The sequence below is a fragment of the Macaca fascicularis genome, chromosome 13 (genome assembly GCF_037993035.2).
Source record: "Macaca fascicularis isolate 582-1 chromosome 13, T2T-MFA8v1.1".
NCBI classification, from domain to species: domain Eukaryota; kingdom Metazoa; phylum Chordata; class Mammalia; order Primates; family Cercopithecidae; genus Macaca; species Macaca fascicularis.
The window spans coordinates 874393-901322 of record NC_088387.1 but is presented as its reverse complement, the minus strand read 5'-3'; the positions used below and the strand labels follow the sequence as shown (position 1 = coordinate 901322).

General features: G+C 45.3%; 2 protein-coding genes and 1 pseudogene across 13 annotated transcripts in view; 1 reads left to right on the top strand and 2 right to left on the bottom strand.

Annotated features, from left to right (window-relative positions):
- The window catches only part of ZNF892 (zinc finger protein 892), a 50188-nt gene extending 47422 nt beyond the window's left edge, over nt 1–2766 (bottom strand). For 3 of the 9 annotated variants that reach the window (XM_074010958.1, XM_065527691.2, XM_074010951.1), the window contains exons 1-2: nt 2464–2766; nt 1571–1659 (exon numbers count right to left, since the gene is read on the bottom strand). In XM_074010958.1, the coding sequence (XP_073867059.1) occupies nt 1571–1659; nt 2464–2482 (108 nt within the window). In that variant the 5' untranslated portion in view covers nt 2483–2766. Of the gene's footprint in view, nt 1–541; nt 894–1570; nt 1660–2463 lie in introns of those variants that run through there. The other 6 variants (XM_074010953.1, XM_074010954.1, XM_074010956.1 and 3 more) reach the window with 4 other exon arrangements.
- A 74-nt stretch (nt 2767–2840) lies between these two features.
- The window catches only part of ZNF514 (zinc finger protein 514), a 91985-nt gene continuing 67895 nt past the window's right edge, over nt 2841–26930 (top strand). For all 4 annotated transcript variants that reach the window (XM_074010961.1, XM_074010966.1, XM_074010960.1 and 1 more), the window contains exons 1-2: nt 2841–3184; nt 5443–5556. In XM_074010961.1, coding sequence (XP_073867062.1) covers nt 5536–5556 — 21 coding nt within the window. In that variant the 5' untranslated portion in view covers nt 2841–3184; nt 5443–5535. The remainder of the gene's footprint in view (nt 3185–5442; nt 5557–26930) is intronic.
- On the bottom strand, nt 21526–22135 carry LOC135966892 (uncharacterized; annotated as a pseudogene).

Below are 26930 nucleotides of genomic sequence, written 5' to 3'. Positions count from 1 at the left end.
ATATTGAAATAAGGGAGTAGAGCAGGTAATGCTCTTTTGAATCTGTTACTGCTGCTAAGATAAATGTCTAATAATTTTTCAATTCTATTTTTTAGATTTCTGTGTAACTACAGTTTAACTTAGAGTAAAATAAACCAGTCCTTGGGTTAGCAAATGAATCAGTTTTACAGCTCTTTAAATTACCACTTGGGCCACAGCCCCTTGAATGAATATATATATATATATCAAATGGTAAATTTTGTTTGTATTCAGCTTTCTAATGTATATTTCATAGTCTTTCAAAAATTATTAGTAAAACAATGCACCTAATGACATAAAGTTAAAAGAACCACCTACTCTGAAAATCCTCTGCCCAAAATACACTCTTTAACACTTTAAGTAAGAAATCCCACACATAAGGTCATATGCCTCAGGAGTAATCAGCACAAGTAATATAACGTGCACCATCTTCGTTCTGTACAAACAATGCTAACACCAACAGACTAACAGGCAGTTGCCCTCAGACTTCAGTTCCCTAAGAAAACCTCAGCAATCTACTCACTTAAGTGCCTGTGCCGGGGTCGGAAGGCACAGGCAGGCCAATCAGACACTGTCAGCAGGCGCTACTGACTTTCTCTCCCCTCATCTCTCTGAACGCCATCTACAAATTCACAGATCAAAATCAATACTGGCATTTTCTCCTATGGTTTTATAAGGATCATCAGTACCTGTATGCTTAGGCCTGGTGTGATGGAAACAAAGAGTCCCAGCACCTGAACCAAAGGGTCTGCCATCTCCCACTGTCTTGGCCAGATCTTACAGAAGCATCTTTACGAATCTTCTCTCTCCAATCAGCTACGGCATGTTTCGTCCTGCTGGGCCTCTAAAAACCTTCATGGGGCTGTCATTTACCTCTGGAATAAGACTGAGTGTAGATTGTCCTGGGGTCTGGGTACAACACAGCCAAGCTTCCCTCACCACAGTTTAGGTCACCCCACAGCGACTCACACATCCACACATCCTTGAAAGACCTCCAACTCCCTCATCATTTGAAGACTTTTTTTTTCTTTTTTTGGCCAAAGCTGTTCTCTCTTGGAATATTCCCTTATTCTGCCCTCCGACTACCCAATCTCTCTTGTTTTTCAAAGTACAGTTTTTATCCCACACTTCTCCCAAACAGATGATTTTTAAAAAATCTCTTTCAGAGACTTTTACGACTTGTCTGGACCAATCATTTCTATGTTTAAAAAATATCTATTTCCTCATGTTTATTTTATCTATATATCTCTCACTGCCTTAGTAAACGCCACGATGCAGGAGCAAGTGGCTTTTACTTCTTTGCACCTCACCAAGGCCAATTACAGTACTGAGTGTGTGTGCAGCAAACATTCAGTGGGTAGACAGAAAGCAACGCTGGGAAGAGAGTCCTGCACAACCGAAGACCACTTCCTGTGGGGTTCCTCAGTCATCAGTTTATCAGGATGAACCCAGTGGTCTAGGAATCAGGGCTGAGCAATTCCGTAACAATGGAAGGAAACATATCCTTGCTCTGAGAACAGAAGGAAAAAAAAAAGAAGAAATCTAAACTTACTTGGGACCCAGGGGTCAGCAGCACAGCAGTTACGTCATTTTCTTTTGGGTTTCCAGCATGGAGAAGGTCTGAGTCCTCAAAAAGTGATCCTAAAAGAGGAGACAGGAGCCATGACGATTACTCTTTCCTTGCAATAAACTAGGAGGAAGTGCCACACACCAGCTAGTTGTCATCTAAGAAGAGTCAACACTGGGAACCAAAGGACAATCGCATAATATCCTTTAATCAAGACAGTCTTGACCATTGCTGCCTCAGGCTCCTCCTGTTCTCCTCTGCCCTTAAACTCCAGCAGACTGAGCATCTAGACATATAAATTAAACATATTTTTATCTTGCATGTGCTAAGTAAGACAAAATAATACTCCAAGTCTTTGTATGTCCATGCCTCAGTGATTCACCTCTGTTGTATTTCAGGCTCCCAGGATGAACGAAGACGAGTTAAATTCTTTTTGAACATTGGCTTTTCAGATATTGATACAATACCGACTGACTCAGAAAAGCGATGGGTCTTACGGAAGAACCACCACCACCAGCAAAAACAAACCAAGATTGTAAACAAACTCCGTGACTTCTCAAATCCCCGCCTTCCCTTCCTTCCAAAAGGGTCAGATAGTCCCTTCCTACTGCCTTATGGGGCTCCTCTAACATCAAAAGACAAGTCATTATCAAAAGCCAAACTTCAGATGCGTTGATATCTTCCCTTGGGCAACGGAGGCGTCCAGCGCCTACAGACCAGGAGGGCAATGGAAGTGGCGGGTTGTCCCTCAAAACCCCACGTGAGACCGGCCAGCGGGAAGGGGCTCGTGACGCTACTCCTTCCTGAGCCTGCCCCACACTTTCTCCCTTTCTCCCTCTCCAGCGGGCACCAAGGCCGCCTCACTCCCAAATCCTCACCTCTGCCCCCAGGTTCCATGGAGACTCCTTCCTCCAGCCCGCGCTGGAGGCAACCGCCGCGGGGGAAGGGGCCGGGGGTCCGCCGCTCGCGTTCCCCAAGAGGCCCGGAACGCAGCACGCGCTGGCGGCCCGGCGCCCCCACCCGGGGGTCCTCCCGCCACCCTCCTCCCGGGCACTCAGACTGAAAGGGGATGCGCTCAGCCCTCCTCCACCCTGGGTTCGACCTCCAGCCACACACCGGCAAGCGGAGCCCGACTACAAAGGCATCTAACCGCCGGCTGCGACGCCTAGCGCCGGCCAACTGTGAGGCCGGACTACCACTCCCAGAATCCTCCGCGGGGCGCGGCTGGCGGCCGTCACGCCCAACGCCGCTTCCCAGAGGACCGCGCGGCCTCCTGCGCCCGGGGCTGCGTTTCTTGGCGCCGCGCGCGCGTGACCGGCCTGGAGGAGCGTTCGGCAGCTGGCGAATCCCTGCCCGTGGCTGTCGAAGGGCCGCTCGTCCCTCAGTGCGGACTGTGGGCGGCGGACGCGCCAAACCCCGCCTGGCGTGGGACTTTCGCGTCCCCGCTACGGTGACGGCGGAGGGCGCGCCCCTGACCCACGTGGGATCCTTCCCGGGCTGCGGTGCTCCCTCGGAGGGGAGGCGCCCGGCGGCGTCCCTGCTGCTGCGCCTCCATGCATCGGCCCTTCGCGGCGGGCACAGAGGGGATCTCAGTTTAAAGTAAGCAGGGATGTTTGTTCCATATTGCACCTCGGAATAAAGAAAAATGGAATTTCAATCCCGAAATCACCTCAACCCCAACAACAGCCACGTCTCCAAGAAGAACCAGTAAACTAGTGCTGCTGCCCCAGGGAGGCTGGAGCCTGGAGGTCCTGCAGACTCCCCAGGAGCTCTAGGGGTGGGCGGGTCTTCAGGCTAGGCCGTGTTTTCACTTACCTTCCCACGTTAAAGTGCCAGGTTTCTGTCCAGTTCCGATTCCCAAGAGAAAATCTAGTTAGCGATGTGCTTATTTGGATACAAGCCACAATGTCCAATTGACCTTTCTCCAACAGAGTCTCCAATTTTTAGACAGGCTCAAGGCTTCCCAAGGCTTATCATTATTCCTGCCCTTGCCCTCCCCAGCACTCCCAGCCCCTGCTGCCTGGAACATAGTGAATCATCATGGGCCCTGTGAACTAGATCACAACCGAGGGATGGTAAACCAACAAGGTAGAAGGAACGGAGCCCCGAGTAATTTGTTGGAACAGAGCTTGGGCTTTAGCATGAGAGAGATGCAGACTTCTATTTTGTATAAGCCACTATTATTTTGGGTTTCTTCTGCACAGATAACCACACGTATCTCTAACTGGTCCATAGATTGGCTATATTTGGTACAGGCAGCTAGGGCTGGTGGGGATAAAGGACATGTGGTAGAGACACAGCCGTGCCAGCTCAAATGGCAGCCAAAGGGAGTCTCCCCACTCTTCTCTCTACAGGAGATACAGGATGGTCAGTTTCCTTCAGAAGATGCTTCCTATGAAAGACACCACTTGCTGATGTTGTTACGGAAACCCCAGGGATAAGGTCTAGGCCCTGCAGCTTGCTGCACAAAAAAGCCAATCACTGAGAGGAATATTGCCAAGGAAGAAGGCTTTAGTCAGGTGCTGCAGCCAAGGAGATGGGAGACCAGCTGCAAATCCATCTTCCTGACCTACAAAAACCAGGGGTCTATATAGCAGGAAGAAATGTGACTGTGTGGGGGGAACAGGAATGAGGGAGACATAAGGAAGCAATCATGATGATGAGGGGTCTGGTGTATCCTTGTCTGGATGCCGTCATCTGGTGTGTTTCAGTTCTTTGATACTTTTTTTTTTCATCAAATGCTCTCTCAGAATCACCTTTTGATACTTTTTTGAGAGGCCTGAGGATCTTTCCTGAGGAAGGAACTATGATAAAACAAGTATAAGCTTCAAACTTTAAAACCAGAGAGTCTGCCGGGCACGGTGGCTCATGTCTGTAATTCCAGCACTTTGGGAGGCCGAGGCGGGTGGATCACTTGAGGTCAGGAGTTCAAGACCAGCTTGGCCAACATGGTGGAACCCCATCTCTACTAAAAATAGAAAAATTAGCCAGGCCTGGTGGCACACGCCTGTAATCCCAGCTACTCGGGAGGCTGAGGCAGGAGAATCGCTTGAACCCAGGAGGCAGAGGTTGCAGTAAGCCGAGATCATGCCAGCGCACTCCAACCTGGGCAACAGAGCGAGACTCTGTCTCAAAAAAAAAAAAAAAAATCACTTTCTATGTTTATCCAAAATAAAGTCTATAGGACTATTGGGCTGGTTTCAATGTGTCTGGAGCACCCCTTTCTTCTTGTTGCTAACCATCCCCATCACAGATATCCCTTCTTTGTTACCAAGTCAATTGTCAGTCCTCATCTTACTTTATTAATAGGTGATAACACTTGGCTGCTCCCTGCTCCTGGAAATACTTTCTGGTTTTCTTCCTCCTTGACTGGTCACTTTTTCTCAATCTCATTAGGTATTTCCTCTTCTCCCCACCTCTAAACCAGTGTTTTCCAAACAACAGTCATGCATCGCTTAACAACCAGGATACCCTCAGAGAAATGAATTTTTAGGTGATTTTGTTCTTGTGTGAACATCATAGAATGTATTTATGAAAACCTAGACTGTATCACCTACTGCACACCCAGGCTATATGGCATAGCCTATTGCTCCAAAGCTATAAACATGTACAGCAGGCTATGTGGTGAATACTGTAGGTCATTGTAACACAATGGTATTTGTGTATCTAAACATAACATAGGATACAACATATCCTGTGCACCTGTATAGGGCACTTACCATGACTGGAGCTTGCAAGACTGGAAGTTACTCTGTTACCAAAACACTGTCATCTCCTAGGATAGCAATGCCTGCTTCCAGGATAACTCCTGAAGGACCTCTCTGAGGCTGTTTTACAGTTAACGTTTTTTCTTGTAGGTCTAGGTCCTGCCACTCACAGCACAGGAAGCCAATGACTGAGACCATGATCTCACCGCACAGGAAGCCAATGACTGAGATGATTATTGGGCGATGCAGCCTGGAAGATGGGAGGTCAGTATCAAATCCATCTCCTTGACCCACTGAAGTTAGGAGTTTATATAGCAGGGAAGAAATGTAACAATGTGTGGGAAAATAGGAACTCAGGAGAGGTAGGATGGCAATCATGATGCATGAGAGGCGTGGTGTCTCACTGTCTGAGTGTAGTGGTCTGGTGAGTTTCCCTTCTTTGATACTTTTTTTTTGAGAAAAGTTTCTCTCTTGTTGCCCAGGCTGGAGTGCAGTGGCACGATCTTGGCTCACTGCAATCTCCGCCTCCCCAGGTTCAAGCGGTTCTCCTGCCTCAGCCTCCTGAGTAGCTGGGATTACAGGCGCCTGCCACCACGCCCGGCTAATTTTTTGTATTTTTAGTAGAGACGGGGTTTCATCATGTTGACCAGGCTGGTCTCGAACTCCTGACCTCAGGTGATCCACCCATCTCGGCCTCCTAAAGTGCAGGGATTAGAGGCGTGAGCCACCGTGCCCAACCTGTTCTTTGATACTTTTGAGATGCCTGAAGTTCTTTCCTGAGGAAGGAACTCAGACAAAACAAATTTCAGTTTCAAGCTTTAAGACTAGAAGGGACACATTCTATGTTTATCAAAAAAAAAAAAAAAAAAAAAAAAAAACCTTGTCTATGGGACTATTGGGTGGGTTTCAGCTCTGGGTGTGTCACTGAATGGTGAGTGAATGTGAAGGCCTATGACATTACTATACACTACTGTAGACTTTATAACTGTTGCACACTTAGGCTACATTAAATTTATAAAAAGAATTGCCCTTCAATAAGTTACCTTTTCTGGCCAGGTGTGGTGGCGGGCAGATCACCTATCAGGAGTTCAAGTCCAGCCTGGCCAACATGGCGAAACCCCGTCTCTACTAAAAATACGAAAATTAGCCGGGCGTGGTGGCACATGCCTGTAATCCCAGTTACTTCGGAGGCTGTGAGACAGGAGAATCTCTTGAACCTAGGAGGCGAAGGTTGCAGTGAGCCGAGATCGCGCCACTGCACTCCAGCCTGGGCGACAGAGCAACACTCCATCTCAAAATAAAAAAAAAAAAAGAAGAAGAAGGAGAAGAAGAAAAGAAAAAGCTAAGAACTAAGGCACAAACACACACATTAGCCTAGGCCTATGCAAGGTCAGGGTCTTCAGTCTCACTGTCTTCCACCTTCATAGCTTGTCCCAGTGGAAGGTCTTCAAGGGCAGTAACAGGCATGGAGCTGTCATCTCCTGGGATAGCAATGCCTGCTTCTGGGATACCTCCCGAAGGACCTCTCTGAGGCTGTTTTACAGTTAACTTTTTTCTTATAAGTAGGAGTATACTGAGTATACTCTAAAATAATGATAAAAGGTATAGTATAGTAAGTACTTAAACCAGTAACAGAGTCGTTTATTATCATTAGCAAGTATTATATACTGTAGATAATTGTATTGCTGTACTTTTGTACAACTGACAGTGCAGTAGGCCTGTTTACACCAGCATCCTCACAAGCACAAGTAATGTATTATGCTAATGGCTACAACGTTACTAGGCAATAGGAATTTTTCAGCTTCGTTAAAATTGTTTGGAACCACCATCATATATGTGGTCTACCATTGACTGAAATGCTGTTTTGTGGCACACAATTATATGGTAATCAGAATCATCTGAAAGTCTTGTTAAAACACAGTGCTGAACTCCACCCTCATTCAGGTGGTCTGAGGTGGTTCCTGAGAATTTGTGTTTCCACCAACTTCCCAGATGATGCTGAAGCTGCTCATCTGAGAACTAACCAAATGTTGAAATGCCCCAGAGCTCAGGCCTTGGGCCTCTCTTCTGTCAACACTAGGATAGCAGTAACTACTCTTAAATGATCTTGTTTCACCCACATGCTCTAAATACCACCCAAATGTGGTCAGCTTCCAGTTTATATCTCCAGCCTGGGCTTTTCCAAACCCTGACCTCGAGCTGTCTCCTCCACCTCTGGATTTGATGTTTCATAAACATCTTTAATGTAGCATGTTCGAAAGTGAACCCCTGCTGCTCCCCCTTCTCCACTGCCAAACCTCTTCCCCCTGCAGTTTCCCCACCTCAGTAAATGGCAGCTTGATCCTTTGGTTGCTCAATTCAGATACCTTGGAGTCACCATTTTCTTTATCTCACACTGCACATCCAGTTCCTCAGAAAATTCTGTTGGCTCTACTCTTTTTTTTTGAGACAGAGTCTTGTTCTGTCACCTAGGCTAGAGTGCAGTGGCGCAATCTTGGCTCACTGCAACCTCTGCCTCCTGGGTTCAAGAGATTCTCCTGCCCCAGCCTCCCGAGTAGCTGGGACTACAGGCGCCGCCACCACGCCCAGCTCAGCCTGCATAATCCTTCCCCCATGTGGCCGCCAGACTTGCTCTGTCACCAGCGCCAAGCCTCTGTTCACCATCTCTGTGAAGCCTTTTTGTCCTTCGTTACTTTATTGCTTTTCCATAGCACCTATCTCTTTCTGATATTATAATTATTAATTTTATTTGTTGAGTGTCCCCCCGTGCACATGCACCAGGGATCAGGCTCCCCGGGGAAGGAGCATCCCCAGAATATTTCCTGGTACTGACGTGGTCAGTAACTGAAGGACAGTATACTCTTCTCTGTATGATGCAGAGAAGGTAAAAGTACCTGAAACTAATGTGGTTCTCATTGCTTTTCTTGGCTTTGATTTGTGCGCTTCTGGAAAATTCGAACTTTCTTCACACATAGACACGGGCACTACTTTGGAATAATGTGGCCTTGAACAGCAGTGGCGCCGCCTCCCACTGCAGCACATAAATTGGTGTCACACAGCAGCAGGGTGGAATTGGAACACCTTGTAATAAAAACCCGTTGTCTCTTACAGGTAGATTAACCCTGAGTTTCCAAAACTTATGAGAACATCTATTTCCTTCTAATAGGTCTGACATCCTGTCAGGAAAGCATCCTTGCCTGTCTTAAGCAGCAGTAGTGCCATAAAAGGCCATTTACTTTGATGTGAAAGCTGATGTTAAGAGAAATGAATACGGAATCTGTTCATCACCATGGAAGAGGGCAAAGCCAAAAATGTGAAGGAAGGATTTGGGTAGCAAACGGGTGAAGATTTGGGGTACATGAGATTCAACATAAGAGAAAGAGAGGTGCCAAAGGCCTCAGATAGTGTGAGAGGCAGGCAGACCTGAGGCAGGAAGTCAGGCTTGGAGTGAAGCAGCAGAGGGAGTTCATCGGGCCTGTGTCTTGTGCCTCGTCACATCCCTTAGGCTTCTGCAGAGGCCCTCGGCCATTTGTTCCACTTCAGCTGCCAGGGCCTGTCAGTCCACTCAGCTCTTCCGTTTGCACCACCCGCAGCTGGACGGTTACCTGCCTGGGAGTGCCAGGCTCTCCTCCTGCCAGCCGAAGGCCAAAGAGCTGCACACTCAGGTTTCGGACCCCTCACACCACTTCCGGCCTTGTTGAAGGGCCATACAGTGGGTTGTGGGGTCTGGCTTCCCTAGGAGTGGCTGGGTGATGCCAGCTGAAGTGTGGGGGCATCCAAGAGATGGAGGGAGCTGATCAGATTAATTCCTTCAGCTTCCCTGTACCCGTTATTGCTCCGGGGCACGGTCGCTGCACATACGCTGGAATGTGGGCTTCTTACAGAGCCGAGTAGATGCACATGCTGAATAATCTCTCTCCCAGCTGGTGAAGTAAAAATCGACAGGCAAACATCATCTTGCATTTCTTCCCATCCTTTCCTGCTTCACTCCCTTTTCCTCACTCATGTCGCCCTAGGTTTGCACCTCATAAAGCACCAGCTCTTAATCCTTGCCTCGAGCTCTATTTCCTAGGGAATTTGGGCTAAGACTAGGAGCATGACTGCCTGTGACCCCTGGTCCCTCTAATGGCAGCATTGTCGCAAGGGAGAACTGTGGGCCAGGAGCAGTGGCTCATGGTGGAGCAGGAGCAGTGGCTAGGATCAAGTGATGAAGGCAGAGCCACAGGCCTGGATCAAGCGAGGAGGAGCCTGGAGACAAGCCCCTGGGGGAGAATGACAGAGGGGCTCTGGTCCTAGCACCAGGAACTTCAAGGAAGCAAATCCCTTACTCCCTTACCATCTTAGAGTTGCTCAAGGAGCCTTAGTGTCGTGGCCAGAGCCTTAACTCTAGTATAACAGGAATTTACTTGTGAAATTTCTGGCCATCTCTGACTGATGAACTCACGTTGGTGGTAGAGGAGCTGTTGCAAATAGCAGTCCAGAAAAGAGCCACAGAATGAGGCCAAGACAGCTGCTGACATCACAAGCAATAACCAGATGGACTTCTGGAACCTGATAAATGCCGACCTGGTGTTTTATCTGGTATTTGAAAGGAGCAACCATGAAGACTGAAGAATGCAAAGATACCTGGGACGTGGAGGTCTATATGGGCAGTTTCTGTCAAGCCAGGTGGTACAGTGGTCCACACCCACTTTGCCCAGACACAGGACATTCAGGGTTGGTTTTAGCCTGTCTTTGGTTTGCTGATATCTGCTTGGCTTGTTCCCCCACAATAGCTAAACGAGTATTATGGATTCTTTGAAACTCATAAAGTCATAATCAATAGAGGGGGTCTTATTTCCATCCATGCTTCCATCAGATAGACTTACTGATATGGCTTTTCAAGGGAGTTATAGAAAACTCCCATTTCCTAGCAGGGTAGCTGTTGGGGGTTATTAGGAAAGAAATAGCAGGAATGGGCACCCATGTTGTGAGGAAAACAAATAGACCTTTAGATGAGAAACACCTTCCAGCCTATATCCTGTCATTCTCTTGCACCAAGAGGATGCTTGGGATGTCCCTTTCACCACCTCCAAACAACAGAGTGAGATAAGTAGTAGACCTGGGGGGCCATCAGGCATCTCCACAGACAGGTGTAATAATAGTCAAGAACTCCATACTGAAGTGACTCTTGGCAACCAGTTAGCCAACTGTGAACAGTGTGGTTGTATATTTTGTTTATAATTCATTCTGCGTGTACTTTGAAAAGATAGTTGTATATGGATGAATGGATTTATTTTTAGTGAGAGTGGCAGAGAAGTTGGCCTGAAGAGAACCAGCCAAAGGATGTTTGAAAGATGCTGGAATTGGACTGTCAGATACTTATGAGGGATTTGCAAAGAATGATACTGGACTGTGGGGACAGGGAAGGTCCACACCTCCTCCGTGACTATTATTCTGCCCTTGTGAGCTACAATCCTGGAGGCGTCAGTGCTCTGGAGCTGACCATAAAGCTTCTGAGGTCAGGCCAGCCACATAGTGAAGTACTGCTCACCTCCCTTCTGGTCCCAATATGAGGATGGAAGAGTTAGCTGTTTTTCTATGGAATCTATGTATTGTTTTGGAAAGTTTGACAGGAACTTCCTTTGGTTGTAAGTACAATGGTTAATTACATCGGGTTTTATTCTCTCACATTCAAGTCCAGAAGTAAGCAGTCCAGGGCTGAGATGAAGGCTCTGTAAGATTATCAGGGAATCAGGCATCCTCTGTTTTTCTCCTCTGCCATCCTTAAGGCATGGCTTATGTCCTCAAAGTCACAAGGTGGCTATTGGGGTTCCAGCCATTAAATCCACATTCCAGGTAGAAAGAAGGAAAAGTCAAGGCCAAAAGGGAGTTTCCTAGCTGTTACTCTTTCTTTTAAGTACCTGACCAGAAGTCCTATCCAAAAAATTTGATTTTTATCAGCATAGCATTCACCTGATATTTGATTTATCAATATTTCATTGGCCTGATTAGCTATACCTAGCTGCAAAAGAAGCCAAGAAATATAGTTGGGTGCTCTGCTGCTCAGAATAGAACCAGAGTTCCTATCATTAAGGAGGTGAAGAATGACTTCTGGCTAAACACAAACAGCTTCTGCCGCAGTAAGCATTACTCAGTGCTCTTTGTCAACACTTTAGCTCTTGCCAGCTACTTTATCATGAGAATCTATAAGGTGGCTCGAAACCCTGAACCTCTGATCTTAGAGTAGATGGCCTTTTGCATCTTCTGCAGACTGCACAGGTTTTGTACACAAGTATGATGGGGAGGAATCCACATCTTTGTGTGGCACCTCTGGCATGTTCAACAGGCTGGGTACCACACCAGCGGCCAGATATTTGATCATCATGAGGACTGGTTTTTTTGAGGCCTCTGCTACTGGGGTTCACCATCACTTCATTTGTCCTGCCTGAAGTTCCACATTCCTGCTCATTTACAGGATGAAAGAAGGAAGGGCCATACTAATTCTCTATCCTTCATCCACAGGAGTGTGAATATGGGACAAGAAATTAAAATAATTATGCTTTTTAATGCCTGGATAGCAAGAGCCTATCCTCCTCCTCATCCTGGTGCTCACACACTCTCAGCAGCTGTCTGAAATTACTGCTTTACTCCTAAGCAGGATTTCTTAAAGCCATAGATGTGAGGAAGCTGATCTAAGTCTCTATTGTGTAGGTGTGGACAGGATAGTCTGTGTTTTGGCTTCATGGTACTGATGTTGAGGGCAAGAAGGACATCATGTCTCATAGGCCTGGCCTTCAGTCACATCCTCATGCCTGTTGCTTTGGTACTGAGGGATGACCGTTTGTAGACAAGCAGTGTCTGGAGTTAACTTTCACATTGTGGTATCCTTTGAGATTATACAAAGCCCCATTTCCTGTAGCCGTTTTCACGGTGGCTAACCTCTTCAGCCTGGGACCCCACCCAGCTGCCACAGCTGTGCCTGGATGCTGCACAGGACTCCGAACTTTTTGGGATGAACATGTTTCCCTTCCACAGCTACAAGTGAATATATGGTGAGAAAGGGAAAAGTCTGGCACGGTGGCTCATGCCTATAATCCCAACACTTTGGGAGGCCGAGGCAGGCGGATCATGAGTTCAAGAGATCGAGACCATCCTGGCCAACATGGTGAAAACCTGCCTCTACTAAAAATACAAAAATTAGCTGGGTGTGGTGGCATGCGCCTGTAGTCCCAGCTACTCAGGAGGCTGAGGCAGGAGAATCACTTGAACCTGGGAGGCGGAGGTTGCAGTGAGCTGAGATGGTGCCATTGCACTCCATCCTGGGCGACAGAGCAAGAATCCATCTCAAGAAAAAAAAAAAGAGAGAGAGAGAGAGAGAGAAAGGGAAGGGGCTATATCCAGGGTGCTGTGGAATGGCAGAGCCAGACTAAGGAAGCATGGTTATCAGTAAAATTAAACAAAGATGAAACAACCACCACCACTGTAGAAACAAGGATAGTTGGGTGATGGATTTGTCTTCCAGAACCCAGAGGTCAGGTCTGGGGCCAGAAGACCACAAGTAAAGGGAAACACGGTGCTGAGCCGAGTGAAGAACAGGAACACATAACCAGAATCAGAGCTCCAGGAAGAGACAAGAGGAGCAGATGAAGAGCTCACAGCACAGCTATAGTGAAGGCACTGGCAGTCCTAAGTACATAGAAGCTTGATGTTTCTTATGGTTTTTTTTTTTTAATTGTTTTAATTTTTTATTTTTTTTGTGAGACGGAGTCTCGCTCTGTCGCCCAGGCTGGAGTGCAGTGGCGCGATCTCGGCTCACTGCAAGCTCCACCTCCCAGGTTCATGCCATTCTCCTGCCTCAGCCTCCGAGTAGCTAGGACTACAGGCGCCCACCACTGTGCCTGTAGAGACGGGGTTTCACCGTGTTAGCCAGGATAGTCTCGATCTCCTGACCTCATGATCTGCCCGCTTTGGCCTTCCAAAGTGCTAGGATTACAGGTGTGAGCCACTGTGCCCCGCCTATTCTTTCTATCTTTTTTTGTACCCATTAACCATCCCCACCTCCCTCCTACCCCCCACTACTCTTTGCAGCCTCTGGTAACCATCCTTCTACTCTCTATGTCCGTAAGTTCAATTGTTTTTTAGATCCTACAAATAAGTGAGAGCAGGTGATGTTTGCCTTTCTGTGCCTGACGTATTTCACTTAGCATAATAACCTCCAGCTCTATCCATGTTGTTGCAAATGACAGGATCTCATTATTTTTTATGGCTGAATAGTACTCCATTGTGTATAAGCACCAAATTTTCTTTGATGTTTATTTTCTTACTAAAGTTTCTAGTTGTATAAGTGCATTTGATTTTTGGCTCAAGTACTCAGGTATTCATTCGTTTAGAGAATACATGATGAGGCCAGGCACAGTGGTTCATGCCTATCATCCCAGCACTTTGGGAGGCTGAGCCGGGTGGATTATGAGATCAGGAGTTCAAGACCAGCCTGGCCAATATGGTGAAACCTCGTCTCTACTAAAAATACAAAAGTTAACTGGGTATGGTGGCGGGTGCCTCTAGTCCCAGCTACTCAGGAGGCTGAGGCAGGAGAATCGCTTGAACCCGGGAGGCGGAGGTTGCAGTGAGTTGAGATTGCACCGCTGCACTCCAGCCTGGGTGAGAGAGCGAGACTCCATCTCAAAAAAAGAAAGAAAGAAAGAAAATATATGATGAGTGCCAGGCACCACACTGGGAGCACAGCAATACATAGATGTGAAGGAGCTCTTGTTCTCCTGCAGCATTCAGCCTTGCGATAAATAAATAAATAATACGTCTGTTGCCTGTCTTAGGGTTTCCTTCAGACACCTGCAAAGCATATTGATTGGAGAGCTTCTGACCAATTTGGGGATCCTCCAGGCATCCTCTCAAATTTGAGGTATCCCAACGAAGCGTATGGCATGGTTGATTGAGACTGTTTATGAAGACTGTGGTCCCAAATGGAGGTATGAGGATAAGCAGTTGATAGAAGGTGCTCAAACAGAAATCGCCATTACCTTGAACAAACAAGTGCTGAGTCTCACTGGGGACTACTTGTCTGGCTGAAGCACCTCCACGGTACCCGGAAGCCTGATTTTCATAAGCATCACTGATGTTGGGTGATAGAGGATTTGCGACTGAAGACTTTCCCACAGGTGCTGCACTCATGGAGCTTCTCTCCAGGGTGCACTCTCTGATGGTGAGTGAGCCACCTTTTCTGCAGGAAGGTTTTCCTACATGCAATGCGCTCATGGGGCTTGTCTCCACTATGAATTTTCTGATGCCGATAATGGGATGAGCCGTCAAAGAAAACCTTCCCACAGTCATTATCTTCGGAATGCGTCTCCACAGTGTGCACTGTCCTGTGTCGAATGAGGGATGAATGGTCCAACAGAGCTCTGCCCTACCCCTGCATTCCTAGGGCCACTCTTCAGGGCGGGTTAGCTGTGGCCGGAATACCTTTCCCGCTGAAGGGTTCTCCACACGCTGTGCATTCATAAGGACTTTCTCCAGGATGAGTTCACCGATGTCCAGTAAGGGTTAATCAGTTGTAGAAAGTTTTCATTGCATTCAAAGGGGCTCTTCCCAGGGTGTGACGTCAGTTGTTTCTCTTTTCAATTTTAATTAATGTTATAGAGACAAGGTCTCACTATGTTGCTCAAGCTGGTCTCAAACTCCTAGGCACAAGTGATCCTCCCAAAGTGCTGGGATTACAGGCATGAACCACCACGCTGGCTGACATCAGGTTTTTCTTAAGGCTCCTACAGCTGAAGCCTTTTCTGCATTCTTTTTTTTTTTTTCTTTTTTGTTATACTTTAAGTTCTAGGGTACATGTGCACAAAGTACAGGTTTGTTACATGTGTATCCATGTGCCATGTTGGTGTGCTGCACCCATTAACTCGTCATTTACATTAGGTATATCTCCTAATGCTATCCCTCCCCTCCCCTAACCCTGTGACAGGCCCTGGTGTGTGATGTTCCCCTTCCTGTGTCCAAGTGTTCTCATTGTTCAATTCCCACCTATGAGTGAGAACATGAGGTGCTTGGTTTTCTGTTCTTGTGATAGTTTGCTCAGAATGATGATTTCCAGCTGCATCCATGTCCCTACAAAGGACATGAACTCATCTTTTTTTTAATGGCTACATAGTATTCCATGGTGAATATGTGCCACATTTTCTTAATCCAGTCTGTCATTGATGGACATTTGGGTTGGTTCCAAGTCTTTGCTATTGTAAATAGTGCCGCAATAACATATGTGTACATGTGTCTTTATAGCAGCATGATTTATAATTCTTTGGGTATATACCCAGTAATGGGATGGCTGGGTCCTATGGTATTTCTAGTTCTAGATCCTTGAGGAATCGCCACACTGTCTTCCACAATGGTTGAACTAGTTTACAGTCCCACCAACAGTGTAAAAGTGTTCCTATTTCTCCACATCCTCTCCAGCACCTGTTGTTTCCTGAGTTTTTAATGATTGCCATTCTAACTGGTATGAGATGGTATTTCATTGTGGTTTTGATTTGCATTTCTCTGATGGCAAGTGATGATGAGCATTTTTTCGTGTGTCTGTTGGCTGCATAAATGTCTTCATTTGAGAAATGTCTGTTCATGTGCTTTGCCCACTTTTTGAAGGGGTTGTTTGTTATTTTCTTGTAAATTTGTTTGAGTTCTTTGTAGGTTCTGGATATTAGCCCTTTGTCAGATGAGTAGATTGCAAAAATTTTCTCCCATTCTGTAGGTTGCCTGTTCACTCTGATGGTAGTTTCTTTTGCTGTGCAGAAGCTCTTTAGTTTAATTAGATCCCATTTGTCAATTTTGGCTTTTGTTGTCATTGCTTTTGGTGTTTTAGACATGAGGTCCTTGCCCATGCCTATGTCCTGAGTGGTATTACCTAGATTTTCTTCTAGGCTTTTTATGGGGTTTTCTAAATATACAATCATGTCATCTGCAAACAGGGACAATTTGACTTCCTCTTTTCCTAATTGAATACCCTTTATTTCTTTCTCTTGCCTGATTTCTGTGGCCAGAACTTCCAACAACACTATGTTGAACAGGAGTGGTGAGAGAGGGCATCCCTGTCTTATGCCAGTTTTCAAGGGGAATGCTTCCAATTTTTGCCCATTCAGTATAATATTGGCTGTGGGTTTGTCATAAATAGCTCTTATTATTTTGAGATACGTTCCATCAATACCGAATTTATTGAGAGTTTTTAGCATGAAGGGCTGTTGAATTTTGTCAAAGACCTTTTCTGCATCTGTTGAGATCATCATGTGGTTTTTGTCGTTGGTTCTGTTTCTATGCTGGATTACGTTTATTGATTTGCATATGTTGAACCAGCCTTGCATCCCAGGGATAAATTCCACTTGATCGTGGTGGATAAGCTTTTTGATGTGCTTCTGGATTCGGTTTGCCAGTATTTTATTGAGGATTTTTGCATCGACGTTCATCAGGGATATTGGTCTAAAATTCTCTTTTTTTGTTGTGTCTCTGCTAGGCTTTGGTATCAGGTTGATGTTGGCCTCAAAAAATGAGTTAGGGAGGATTCCTTCTTTTTCTGTTGATTGGAATAATTTCAGAAAGAATGGTACCAGCTCCTCCTTGTACCTCTGGCAGAATTCGGCTGTGAATCCATCTGGTCCTGGACTTTTTTTGGTTGGTAGGCTATTAATTATTGCCTTAATTTCAGAGACTGCTATTGGTCTATTCAGGGATTCAACTTCTTCCTGGTTTAGTCTTGGGAGAGTGTACGAGTCCAGGAATTTATCTATTTCTTCTAGATTTTCTAGTTTATTTGCATAGAGGTGTTTATAGTATTCTCTGATGGTAGTTTGTATTTCTGTGGGGTCGGTGGTGATATCCCCTTTATCATTTTTTATTGGGTCTATTTGATTCTTCTCTCTTTTCTTCTTTATTAGTCTTGCTAGCAGTCTATCAGTTTTGTTAATGTTTTCAAAAAACCAGCTCCAGGATTCATTGATTTTTTTGAAGGATTTTTTTGTGTCTCTATCTCCTTCAGTTCTGCTCTGATCTTAGTTATTTCTTGCCTTCTGCTAGCTTTTGAATGTGTTTGCTCTTGCTTCTCTAGTTCTTTTAATTGTGATGTTAGGCTGTCAATTTTAGATCTTCCCTGCTTTCTCTTGTGGGCATTTAGTGCTATAAATTTCCCTCTACACACTGCTTTAAATGTGTCCCAGAGATTCTGGTATGTTGTATCTTTGTTCTCATTGGTTTCAAAGAACATCTTTATGTCTGCCTTTATTTCGTTATGTACCCAGTAGTCATTCAGGAGCAGGTTGTTCAGTTTCCATGTAGTTGAGTGGTTTTGATTGAGTTTCTTAGTCCTGAGTACTAGTTTAATTGCACTGTGGTCTGAGAGACAGTTTGTTATAATTTCTTTTCTTTTACATTTGCTGAGGAGTGCTTTACTTCCAACTATTGGTCAATTTTGGAATAAGTGCGATGTGGTGCTGAGAAGAATGTATATTCTGTTGATTTGAGGTGGAGAGTTCTGTAGATGTCTATTAGGTCTGCTTGGTGCAGAGTTGAGTTCAATTCCTGGATATCCTTGTTAACTTTCTGTCTCGTTGATCTGTCTAATGTTGACAGTGGGGTGTTAAAGACTCCTATTATTATTTTGTGGGAGTTTAAGTCTCTTTGTAAGTCTCTAAGGACTTGCTTTATGAATCTAGGTGCTCCAGTGTTGGGTGCATATATATTTAGGATAGTTAGCTCTTCTTGTTGAATTGATCCCTTTATCATTATGTAATGGCCTTCTTTGTTGCTTTTGATCTTTGCTGGTTTAAAGTCTGTTTTATCAGAGACTAGGATTGCAACCCCTGCCTTTTTTTGTTTTCCATTCGCTTGGTAGATCTTCCTCCATCCCTTTATTTTGAGCCTATGTGTGTATCTGCATGTGAGATGGGTCTCCTGAATGCAGCACACTGATTGGTCTTGACTCTATCCAGTTTGCCAGTCTGTGTCTTTTAATTGGAGCATTTAGCCCATTTACATTTAAGGTTAATATTGTTATCTGTGAACTTGATCCTGTCATTGTGATGTTAGCTAGTTATTTTGCTTGTTAGTTGATGCAGTTTCTTTCTAGCATCGACATTTTGGCATGTTTTTGCAGTGGCTGGTACCGGTTGTTCCTTTCCATGTTTAGTGCTTCCTTCAGGAGCTCTTGTAAGGCAGGCCTGGTGGTGAGAAAAATCTCTCAGCATTTGCTTGTCTGTAAAGGATTTTATTTCTCCTTCACTTATGAAACTTAGTTTGGCTGGATATGAAATTCTGGGTTGAAAATTCTTTTCTTTAAGAATGTTGAATATTGGCCCCCACTCTCTTCTGGTTTATAGAGTTTCTGCCAAGAGATCTGCTGTTAGTCTGATGGGCTTCCCTTTGTGGGTAACCCGACCTTTCTCTTTGGCTGCCCTTAACATTTTTTCCTTCATTTCAACTTTGGTGAATCTGACAATTATGTGTCTTGCAGTTGCTCTTCTCAAGGAGTATCTTTGTGGCATTCTCTGTATTTCCTGAATTTGAATGTTGGCCTGCCCTGCTAGGTTGGGGAGGTTCTCCTGGATAATATCCTGCAGAGTGTTTTCCAACTTGGTTCCATTCTCCCTGTCACTTTCAGGTACACCAATCAGACGTAGATTTGGTCTTTTCACATAGTCCCATATTTCTTGGAGGATTTGTTCATTTCTTTTTACTCTTTTTTCTCTAAACTTCTCGCTTCATTTCATTCATTTGATCTTCAATCACTGATACCCTTTCTTCCAGTTGATTGAGTCGGTTACTGAAGCTTGTGCATTTGTCACATAGTTCTCATGTCATGGTTTTCATCCCTATCAGGTTGTTTAAGGACTTCTCTGCATTGGTTATTCTAGTTAGCCATTTGTCAAATCTTTTTTCAAGTTTTTTGTTTCTTTGTGCTGGGTTCATAATTCTTCCTTTGGCTCAGAGAAGTTTGATTGTCTGAAGTCTTCTTCTCTCAACTCGTCAAAGTCATTCTCCATCCAGCTTTGTTCCATTGCTGGCAAGGATTTGTGTTCCTTTGGAGAGGGAGAGCCGCTCTGTTTTTTAGAATTTCCAGCTTTTCTGTACTGCTTTTTCCCCATCTTTGTGGTTTTATCTAAACCTTTGGTCTTTGATGATGGTGACGTACCGATGGGGTTTTGGTGTGGATGTCCTTTCTGTTTGTTATTTTTCCTTCTAACAGTCAGGACCCTCAGCTGCAGGTCTGTTGTTTTCTGGAGGTCCACTCCAGACCCTCTTTGCCTGGGTATCAGCAGCAGAGGCTGCAGAAGAGTGAATATTGCTGAACAGCAAATGTTGCTGTCTGATCATTCCTTGGAAGCTTCATCTCAGAGGTGTACCCAGCAATGTGAGGTGTGAGGTGTCAGTCTGCCCCTAGTGGGGGATGTCTCCCAGTTAGGCTACTTGGAGGTCAGGGACCCACTTGAGCAGACAGTCTGTCTATTCTCAGATCTCAAACTGCGTGCTGGGAAAACCACTACTCTCCTCAAAGCTGTCAGACAGGGACATTTACATCTGCAGAGGTTTCTGCTGCCTTTTATTTAGCTATGCCCTGCCCCAGATGTGGTGTCTACAGAGGCAGGCAGGCCTCCTTGAGCTGCAGTGGGCTCCACCCAGTTTGAGCTTCCTGGCCGCTTTATTTACCTACTTAAGCCTCAGCAATGGCGGGCACCCCTCCCCCAGCCTCGCTGCCGCCTGCAGTTAGATCTCAGACTGCTGTGGTAGCAATGAGGGAGGCTCTGTGGGCGTGGGACCCCCCAAGGCAAGCGTGGGATATAATCTCCTGGTGTGCCATTTGCTAAGACCCTTGGTAAAGCACAGTATTAGGGTGGGAGTGACCCGATTTTCCAGGTGTTGTGTGTCACGGTTTCCCTTGGCTAGGAAAGGGAATTCCCTTCCCCCTTGCACTTCCTGGGTGAGGGGATGCCTTGCCCTGCTTCGGCTCTCACTCATTGGGCTGCACCCACTGTCCTGCACCCACCGTCTGACACGCCCCAGTGAGATGAACCCTGTGCCTCAGTTGGAAATGCAGAAATCACCCGTCTTCTGTGTCGCTCACGCTGGGAGCTGGAGGCTGGAGCTCTTCCTATTCGGCCATCTTGGCGCAGATCCTTTCTGCATTCTTGACAGTCATGGGGCTTTCCTCCACTGTGAGTCCTCTGATGATGGGTGACGAATACGTGGTTATATCAGGTTTTCCCACACACGCTGCATTCAAAGTTCCTCCCCTTACTGTTGGTTTTCTTGGCAGGAGTAGATCTTTGCCTCAGTCGTTCTCCTTGGGGGCAGATTTCTTCAACATTTCCCTGAATGGGTTTTCTTCTTTCTCCCCTCAGGCTTTTCAGGGATAAGTACAGGACCCAGAGGACAATCTTTTCAGAGTTTTTCATTAATGTATTTAGTGATTTTACTTTTTTAGAAACATCCTGCCTTTGAGTGGAGTTCTGGCTTTTAGGTCTGGTCTTCTGGTCTAAAATAAATAGCAAATAGAGATCACAGCTTTGAGTGCTAGTTAAGAAGAAAGTATTGTATGTGTTAAGAACAAGTACAGAATACTGGGTGATTGATTGGTAACTCCTTAAAAGAAAAACAACAGGGACAGAGTGAAAAATAGCAAAGGAAAAGAGAAATAGAGATTAGAAGTGGAAAGTGGGCATTTAGTCCACTAAACACGGTTCAGTTATTCATGCTTTAGCTATTTATCATCTAGTGTGCCTGTTAAGTGCTGGGCATGGTAAGTCACTGAAACACGAATGCCGAAGACAGTCATAGTCCCTGCCCTCATGATGCTTATATTCTACTACACAAATGGCAAACAAACAAACAAAATATGACAGATGGTGATGAGTGCAGTGAAGGAAATAATGAGTGGGAGTTGGAGTAGGGGCTTCATAGAGATCCTTAAGAGTGGTCATCTAGAATTGATGTTTAAACTAAGATCTGAAAGAAGGAAGTTAATCATGTGAACAGCCAAAAGAAGAGCATTTTGAAAAGAGGTATATGAAGAAAAATAGCAGATGTATGAAGGGGTGGCCTGCCCCTCCACACCTGTGGGTATATCTCGTCAGGTGGCACGAGAGACTGAGAAAAGTAATAAGACACAGAGACAAAGTATAGAGAAACAACAGTGGGCCCAGGAGACTGGCAGTCAGCATACCAAGGACCTGCACTGGCACCGGTCTCTGAGTTCCCTCAGTTTTTATTGATTATTATTTTCATTATCTCAGCAAGAGGAATGTGGTAGGAGAGCAGGGTGATAATAGGGAGAAGGTCAGCAAGAAAACATGTGAGCAAAAGAATCTATGTCATAATTCAATTCAAGGGGAGGTGCTATGCCTGGATGTGCACATAGGCCAGATTTATGTTTCTCTCTGCCCAAACACCTCAGTGGAGCAAGGATAACGGAGCAGCATTGCTGCCAACATGTCTCGCCTCCCGCCACAGGGCGGTTTTTCTCCTATCTCAGAACTGAACAAATGTACAATCGGGTTTTATACCGAGGCGTTCCGTTCTCAGGGGCAGGCAGGAGACAGTGGCCTTCCTCTGTCTTAACTGCAAGAGGCTTTCCTCTTTTACTAATCCACCTCAGCACAGACCCTTTACGGGTGTCGGACTCGGGGACGGTCAGGTCTTTCTCATCCCACGAGGCCGTATTTCAGACTATGACATGGGGAGAAAGCTTGGACAATACCCGGCTTTCCAAGGCAGAGGTCCCTCTGGCTTTTCGTAGTGCATCGTGCCCCTGGTTTATGGAGACTAGAGAATGGCGATGACTTTGACCAAGCATACTGCCTGTAAACATTTTGTTAACAAAGCATGTCCCGCACAGCCCTAGATCCCTTAAACCTTGATTCCATACAACACATGTTCCTGTGAGCACAAGGTTGGGGCGAAGGGGCTGGGGCAAAGTTACAAATTAACAGCATTTAAGCAAAGCAATTGTTCAGGTACAGGTCAAAATGGAATTTCTTATGTCTTCCCTTTCTACGTAGACACAGTAACAGTCTGATCTTTTTTTCTTTTCCCTACAGATGTACATAGAGCTATAGAAGAGGGAGTGAGCAGGGCAGCTTGCTACGGATAGAGGAGTGTAAACATCCGGGAAAAAGTAGGGAGACAGGCTAGCTCCTGGGAAAGTAGCTACCTGTGACTACTGAGTGGATCTAACGGGAAAAGGAAGGTGGTAACAGATAAGCAGGAGAGGCCGGGTGCGGTGGCTCACACCTGTAATCCCAGCACTTTGGGAGGCTGAGGTGGGCGGATCACCTGAGGTCAGGAGTTCAAGACCAGCCTGGTCAACATGGTGAAACTGCATCTCTACTAAAAATACAAAAATTAGCCAGGCATAGTGGCGGGTGCCTGTAATCCCAGTTACTTGGGAGGCTGAGGCAGGAGAATCGCTTGAACCCAGGAGGTGGAGGTTACAGTGAGCCGAGATCGTGTCACTGTACTCTAGCCTGGGTGACAGAGTGAGACTTCATCTCAAAAAATAATAATAATAAAATAAGCAGGAAAGATGAAAAAGTGTTATCAGAGTTGAAATAAAGGTGTGTCTCAGCCCTCTCCTCTCCCAGCCTCACCCCTCACCACTACCACCCCCAAGAAAAACAAACAGGAAGGGCCTTGCTGTGGACAGCTCCACTTTCTCACTCATTATCTGTGTGTGTGCTGTGTACCAGGTAGTGTTTTGACAGTAGGCGAGAACATAAAACAAAACATCTCTGGTGGTGTTGACATTTTAATTAGGGGTAGGTGTGTACAGACAGTAAACAAAAGTAAAAAGTAAAAATGTCAGGAAGACAGAGCTGGGAAGACAGCTGAGAGTGCAGGGGCTGGGAAGTTGGCGAGAGTTCTGTTTTATTTAATTTTTTAATTTTTAAAATTATTTAATTTTAAATTAAAATTATTTAATTTTAAATTAAAATTTAAATTTAAATAATTTAAAATTATTTAATTTTAAATTAAAATTTAAATTTAAATAATTTAAAATTATTTAATTTTTAAATTTTGAGATGGAGTCTCACTCTGTTGCCCAGGCGAGAGTGCAATGACATGATCTCAGCTCCCAGCTTCAAGTGATTATCCTGCTTCAGCCTCCCAAGTAGCTGGGATTACAGGCATGAGCCACCATGCCTGGCTAATTTTGTATTTTTTTAGTAGAGACAGGGTTTCACCATGTTGGCCAGGCTGGTCTTGAACTCCTGATCTCAAGTGATCCAACTGCCTTGGCCTCCCAAAATGCTGGGATTACAGGTGTGAGCCACCGTGCCTGGCTCAGAGTTCTGTTTCTAGACAGGATGGCCAGAGAAAGCCTGGCTGAGAAGGGGGCACATCTGAGCAAAGACTTGGAAAAGGTGACAAGAAAGCCATGTGCTTATCTGGAGCACAGATTTTTGAGGCAAAGGCCCAGTGTGACCATGACCATCTCCATAGGCCTATGAGACCCCAAGGAGGGGTCTCTATGTGAACCTTCCACTAAATCCCACCTGCCCATCCACACATGCCTACAGAAGTACTTCCTGCGCCCTGTCTCACTTCACCTTCCTGAATATCAAGTTTCCATGGCTCTCCACCTCCATTCAACTGGAAAATCACATCAGGTTTAGGAAATAAAAGTCCTGTTCAAAAAGAACAGAATGAAAAACGGCTGTTTAGGATAGAAACCCATAGCCACCTCAGGGTTTAGTAGCAGTGCCTTACTTTCTAGGGGGGAACATAAAACTGTCCAGCAAGCATATGCTACTTTCCAGAATCACATACACAGCTCTCTGAAGGGAAGTCAGGGCGACTTTCTAGAAAATCGGAGTTAGGTCTCTTTGAAGTGGTTCATGTGTTCTTTACCTGATGAGTATCTGGGAATGTCTCCCATATGGACCTGGTGTTCTTGTGGGTTGAGGGAAAGTTCTTGGCTTAGAGCAGTGGAATATGGAGAAGGTTCCACACCTCAGGAACAACCCCATGAAGCCATTTTCTTTTATAGCTTTAAAAATAATGAATTTGTATCCCTTAATTATATATCTGTGCAATTTTGTTGAATTTGATGAAAATACAAATTCAACTGGAAGAGTTTTAGATAATATAAAACACGACTATAAACATCAATAAACAGTTTTTTAGAAATCCTTAAAAAGATAAATTATGATGGCTTTGGTTTTTAAAGATGTAAAATAGGCCGGGCGTGGTGCCTCACACTTGTAATCCCAGCACTGAGAGGCTGAGGTGGGCGGATCACCTGAGGTCAGGAGTTCAAGACCAGCCTGGCCAACATGATGAAACCCCGTCTCTATTAAAAATACAAAAATTAGGCCGGGCGCGGTGGCTCAAGCCTGTAATCCCAGCACTTTGGGAGGCCGAGTCGGGTGGATCACGAGGTCAGGAGATCGAGACCATCCTGGTGAACACAGTGAAACCCCGTCTCTACTAAAACTACAAAAAACTACCCCGGCGAGGTGGCGGGCGCCTGTAGTCCCAGCTACTCGGGAGGCTGAGGCAGGAGAATGGCGTGAACCCGGGAGGCGGAGCTTGCAGTGAGCTGAGATCCGGCCACTGCACTCCAGCCTGGGCGACAGAGCGAGACTCCGTCTCAAAAAAAAAAAAAAAAAAAAAAAAAAATACAAAAATTAGCTGGGCGTGGTGGCGAGCGCCTGTAATCCCAGCTACCTGGGAGGCTGAGACAAGAGAATCACTTAAACCCAGGAGGCAGAGGTTGCAGTGAGCCGAGATTGCACCACTGCACTCCAACCTAGGGAGAAGAGCGAGACTTCGTCTCAAAAAAAAAAAAAAAAAAAGTTAAATAGTGAAATTTATAAAGCCCTCATTTTCTGTATTTAGTTTCTAAATGCATTATGAAATGCTTAAGACATATAAGAAGCATAAAGACTAAAGCAAACACCTATGGACCCACCACCTAATTTAAGAAATAAACATTAACACTAAGGTTGAAGTCCCTCCCTCATCTCCTCTCTTCCCCTCCATGAGCTAACCACTGTGCTAAATTTGGTGTTCATCACTCCACATATTTTAAAATGTGCTTCCTCGTTTTATTTGCAGTTTTAAAAATATTTTAAAACATACCATGTTCACTGGAGACAACTGGGAAGTATAAAAAGGAGATAGGCTGGGCACGGTGACTCACACCTGTAATCCCAGCACTTTGGGAGGCCGAGGCAGGCGGATCATGAGGTCAAAAGATCGAGACCATCCTGGCCAACATGGTGAAACCCTGTCTCTACTAAAAACACCAAAAATTAGCTGGGCGTGGTGCCGCATGCCTGTAGTCCCAGCTACTCAGGAGGCTAAGGCAGGAGAATCACTTGAACCTGGGAGGCAGAGGTTGCAGTGAGCTAAGATGGCACCACTGCCCTCAGCCTGGTGACAAAGTGCGACTACATCTCAAAAAAAAAAAAAAAAAAAAGAGATAAAGAAAGTGTATAAAGTGGCCGGGCATGGTGCCTCATATCTACAATCCCAGCATTTTGGGAGGCCAAGGTGGGTGGATCACCTGACGCCAGGAGTTCGTGACCATCCTGGTCAACATGGTGAAACTCCGTAGCTACTAAAAAAATACAAAAAATTAGCTGGGTGTAGTGGTGCATGCCTGTAATCCCAGCTAGTGGGAAGGCTGAGGCAGGAGAATTGCTTGAACCCAGGTGGCAAAGGTTGCAGTGAGCCGAGATCATGCTACTGCACTCCAGCCTGGGCGACAGACCGAGACTCCGTCTCAGAAAAAAAAAAGAAAAAAGACAAAAGTATATAAGCTTTCTAGTCAAAGATAATTAGGGATAATATCTTGGTGTTGGTCCTTCTTTTTCTATGCATATATGTGGAAATATATTGTAAATGTATTCAAGTTCCAAACATTTTGTAACCTGGGTTTATCATTTAGCAATATATTATCATCTTTCCAACTCTGTAAATATCACTGCTAAATGTCACTGATAAACTCCAGTGGAGCCTTCTCAGGCTTTGTCTTCCTTGATTACCTGGCAACTTGGAGTGTTTTGATCATTCCCTCTTTCTTGAAAATCTTGTGACTTCTGTGACACTGCTGTCCCCTGGTATTTCTCTGACCTCTCTATCTCCATCTACTCATTCTCCTTTGAAGCCTCGTCCTGTCTTCACGCCCTTAAATCTTGGTCTTCCTGCGACCTATCACATGAGATCAGATGTGGAATTTTCCACTTGTGGCTTTAGCTCAGCACTCAAAAAGCTTCACATTTTGGAGCATTTTGGATTTCAAATTATAATGGTCAATCTGTATATACATTTCCCAATCCACTCAAACCCTTGTAAAAGCATTTCAGAGAAGCCCCCTCACTAGGATCCCCATCACCCAACTCAACATGCCTACTTCAACTTGCTTTTTACCACAGGAGTCTTGCCTCAATAACATAGACCACTTAGGAACTTGATATCCATTGCAGTCAATCTCTTAGACTTCCTGAGGAATCAGTTCTAGCTGGTTATTGAAAATGAACATATTCATCTTGTCTAATGGCTGGCACCTGGTATCTTTGCTTCCATCTTCAACTCTGTGTGATTTATTATGTCAGACTTGCAGAGGGGGTTATTCTTAGAAATGCAGGCCTGGGGAGGAG